This window comes from Homalodisca vitripennis, unplaced genomic scaffold (assembly GCF_021130785.1).
Source record: "Homalodisca vitripennis isolate AUS2020 unplaced genomic scaffold, UT_GWSS_2.1 ScUCBcl_5905;HRSCAF=12863, whole genome shotgun sequence".
Lineage (NCBI taxonomy): Eukaryota > Metazoa > Arthropoda > Insecta > Hemiptera > Cicadellidae > Homalodisca > Homalodisca vitripennis.
In genome coordinates, this window is record NW_025782012.1 from 4592 (window position 1) to 8654 (window position 4063).

Here is a 4063-nt window from a genome sequence, read left to right on the forward strand (position 1 = left end):
CATTTAATCACAATAACAAACAATGAGCTAGAACTATAAAATTATTAGGTATTATAAGTACTGTTAACAAAAGAACTTTTTATTTTCTCATGACGATATATTCCCTGATTAAACAAAGTCTTTCTTCCGTGCTTTTGATGAGGCAAACGCATCGATCAAGTCATCAAACGGAACGAGCTGTACATAGTCACTTTCTATAAATAAGAGAGCGAGTGCCTGGAGTTTTTCTTGCCGTAGAGTCGACCTCAAATAATTCTTGACTCGAGTAAGAGCAGAAAAGGATCTTTCTCCGCTGCAATTAGACACCGCCATGCTCAAGAAGATCCGCAATGCCACTTCCACGTTCGGAAAAAGAGATTCAAGTTTTAGGGTTTTTACATGTTTCAATAGCCTGTAGGCTTTAGTCCCGGTCGGTTTGACTTTCTTCTTTTCCTCCATTCTGTCTGACAGTACATTTTCCTCTTCATAGAATGTATTATCATCTTTTAAAAATTTTTGAAGATACAAACACTCATCTGGAAATGAATCATCTAGGTCTGTTGAATATTCATTCATTAGCTTTGTTGCCTTTTCCTTCAAGATTGAACTCTCAATTTTATTCAAATTCCATAAAAAGTTGAAGGAGTCTCGTAGTGTGACATAAATTGATTTTCTCCTTGTTAGTTGCCCTAGGAGTGTATCAATTGCTTTGTAGTAACAATTTATCAGGAATGATTTCCGCCCATCAAACTCAGTGTGCCCCTCTTTGCTTTCTCCAAAAGGGATTTTTGGTTTCTTTTTCCTTGTATTGTCTTGTTTGTACTCTTGAGAATTGCACATAAAGCCCCCCACACACCTTCGAACATTTCACCCAACCTGACCTGGCGTCGTACCCAACGCCCAACCTGTCAAGTTAGACGTTTACCCCCACACTGTCGAACGTGCGATCGAGCAGGTTGGGTATCTTGTCAGTTGTATTATGGATTTCGAGACAAGTGTAGCTGTTTGTGCTGGCGCTTTTTGTCTGAAACGACAAAAGAAGAAAAAAGATCGACGCTTGTGGTCTAAAAAATGGTTTTTGGACCGGAGTAAGTTTAGCCATATGTCGCTTCTTGCTGAACTTGCCATTAGTGAGCCTCAAGACTTCAAAAATTATCTAAGGATGAGCGAGGAAAGCTTTGAATATCTATTCGGAAGACTGTGTGAGCACATAGAAAAAGAAGATAGCCTTTTGAGAACCTCAATTCCTGCAAAAGAACGTCTTGCAGCCACTCTCCAGTTTCTAGCCAGTGGTAGGAGCTACGAGAATCTGAAGTTTAGTTGTGCAATATCTCCGCAAGCACTAGGAAAAATCATACCAGAAACTTGTGCAGCTATTTTTGATGTTCTAAAGGAAGATTTCTTAAAGGTAAGTACAAATATTTGTTAATTAGTTTTAACTCACTCTTTTCTTCTTACATTATTATAATCCATAATTTACACAATTGTTTTTTGAGCGCAAAATTGGTTATTGTCGCGCGAGAATAAAGCAGGAGGGTACGAAATGAGTATAACCATCTTCCGAGAGCGACAATAACCTATTTTGCTTCAAATTTATCCTATTACGTTATTACTTATTTTTTAGGTCTAAAAAAACACACATAATTTCAGAAAAAAAATTTATTTTCAAATCTATCTTTTATAAACTTTTCAAAAACATCAAATTTAAAGTCATCAAATAACAAAAAAAAAAGCTGTAACAGAAGATGCTGTTGTCAATGTAATAGCCTATTATAAAACAAAACGAACAAACAAAGATGAAAAAGCAACTTATTATACATTGTCCTCGCTGACACCGGGTAGATTCAAATACTGTTTGAGTTCATTCCGAACTTCTTGTTGAGCAGTTTTTTCTTGAATCGCTAGTGCTTGACCTGCGGTAGGTTTAGTTGCTGCCGTTTGACTTTGAGCAGGTTCTGGTAAAGAAAAATTCTTAGGACAACGTACAGTTTGAGGTGAAATATCTACTTTTTGTTGCTGTACATGTTTTTGCTGTACTTGTTGTTGTAGATGTTGTCGTTGTACCTGATGTTGAGTAGGGTTGATTTGGCTTTGCACATAATATGGGTCAAAACTGAATGTCTGATGTTGATAATTTTGATCTTGTAAGAAATATTCAGCGTCAGCCGGCCTATACGGATATGGATTGTTGTTTTGATTAGTGTCCATAAAATGGTTAAGTGATGGTATATTCCGTTGGGTTGGCTGTTGTTCTGTCAATATGGCCGCAGATGCTTTCAAACTGCCTAACTTACCGTGGAACAAAACATCAGATATAAGCTTTTCTGCAATTACTTGTTGTTGACGGTCCATATCTTCCAGTTGGAAGCCCACGTTGTTTCCAAAAGCCCGGAACTTATTCTGATTACATAGGACAGACGTAGCTGTATCCAAAAATCGTTCTTGTTTCTTTTCAAAAATCAGATATCTTTTTTCGGTTTGTTCGAGTAGTTGATCCTGGGTTAGACCTACTTGATACTGATGGGCGACTTACTGGTGTACTTGATGGTGATGGGCGTATATCAGCGTGTATCCCTGTAGATGCGTCATCTTGAGCCTGTAAAAAACACAAAAACTGGGTTTTAAAAACAGTTATATATAACAGCACGTCAATCAATATTACCTCAATATAACATTGTTAATTTTAATATATTATAATTTTAACTTTTATGTTTACTTTTTGCAGTTTCCTTGCAATGAATCGGACTGGATGAACATAGCTGTGGACTTCAAAAAGTACTGGCAAGTTGAAAACTGTGTCGGCGCTATAGACGGAAAACACATAGCGATTCGTCAACCTCCGAAAAGTGGGTCATACTACTACAACTACAAAGGGTTCCACAGCATTGTTCTTTTTGCTGTGGTCAATGCTAATTATGAATTCATCTATGTAAATTGTGGTACTAATGGAAGAGTATCCGATGGTGGCGTACTTATGGAAACTGATTTTGGAGAGTTGCTGGAAAATAAGGAATTGCACTTGCCGTCACCAACAAGCTTCGATGACAGGAGAGACGTTTGCCTCCCTTTTACATTCCTTGGAGATGAAGCTTTTCCTCTGAAGGAAAATCTTATGAAGCCCTATCCAAACAAAGGAATCACCCACGACGAAAAGATTTTCAACTATCGGATGTGCCGTGCTAGGAGAGTGGTGGAGAATGCGTTTGGCATCTTAGCGACTCGATTTAGAGTCCTTCTTTCGACAATGAATGTTAGTGTAGAGAGGGCAGAAATCATTGTTTTGGCGTGTTGTACTTTACATAATTTTCTACGCCAGAAAAGTCCAACCTACCTAACTCAAAGTAGTGTGGATTGGGAGGACACTTCAGCAGGCCAGTTAAATGAGGGTGAGTGGAGGCAGAACACGCAAGAACTTCTTGGGTTTAAAAGAATGAGGCGGGATGGCAGAGAACAATCAATTGCCAATGCAGTTCGAGGTTGGTATAAAAGTTTCTATAACAACGAAGGAAGTGTTGATTTCCAAGAAAAAATGATTAATAAGCGTTGACAGTTCGGTATTGAGTGTAAACAAGTGCGATGATATAGTTAACAACAACAAAAATTATAAAATATGTTGATTTTGCTATGTAGTCCTATCTTTTTCAATTTGATAACTAAATATTGGTGAACTTTGTACATTTTTTCTAATTCGTTTAGATACCATAACTGTGTCCTATTTATATTTTAATTCGCTAACTTTGGAAAAAAGCAATGTTGTAGTTTATTTAATTATATTGAACTTAGAAAAAAACTAAAGTGTATTTGTTTTCCCTTTAACGTATGCCTAAATATTACTGTATTGCAATTATATATTGCAATTTTGATTAATATATTCATTCTTGAAATTTAACTTTTATTATGTAAACTTATTAGATAAAAAATTAACTTATATTACCCTTCAAACATGTGCCAAAGAGCTTTTTGTCACCCACGATATTTTTAATATTGAGGTATGTTACTCTGAAGACAGTTCTAAGTAAAAATAAATAGGAAGGTAGATAGAAGTAAAACCAAAACAGATGAAATTCCTAGGAAATATACGCGT

The 4063-nt window shown here is 36.5% G+C and overlaps 1 protein-coding gene across 1 annotated transcript; it reads left to right on the forward strand.

The window, feature by feature from the left end:
* The first annotated feature begins 949 nt into the window (after positions 1–949).
* On the forward strand, positions 950–3705 carry LOC124373563 (putative nuclease HARBI1). The gene is made up of 2 exons (XM_046831926.1): positions 950–1387; positions 2705–3705. The coding sequence occupies exons 1-2, from the start codon at positions 959–961 to the stop codon at positions 3524–3526; spliced, it is 1251 nt and encodes a 416-aa protein (XP_046687882.1). The 5' UTR covers positions 950–958; the 3' UTR covers positions 3527–3705.
* The last annotated feature ends 358 nt before the right edge of the window (positions 3706–4063 follow it).

Excerpts from the sequence above, each read along its gene's own strand:
- LOC124373563 (XM_046831926.1), top strand. The coding sequence starts at position 959 with ATGGATTTCGAGACAAGTGTAGCTGTTTGTGCTGGCGCTTTTTGTCTG. Across the intron at positions 1,388-2,704 it reads TAAAGGAAGATTTCTTAAAG|TTTCCTTGCAATGAATCGGA; the intron begins GTAAGTACAAAT and ends TACTTTTTGCAG.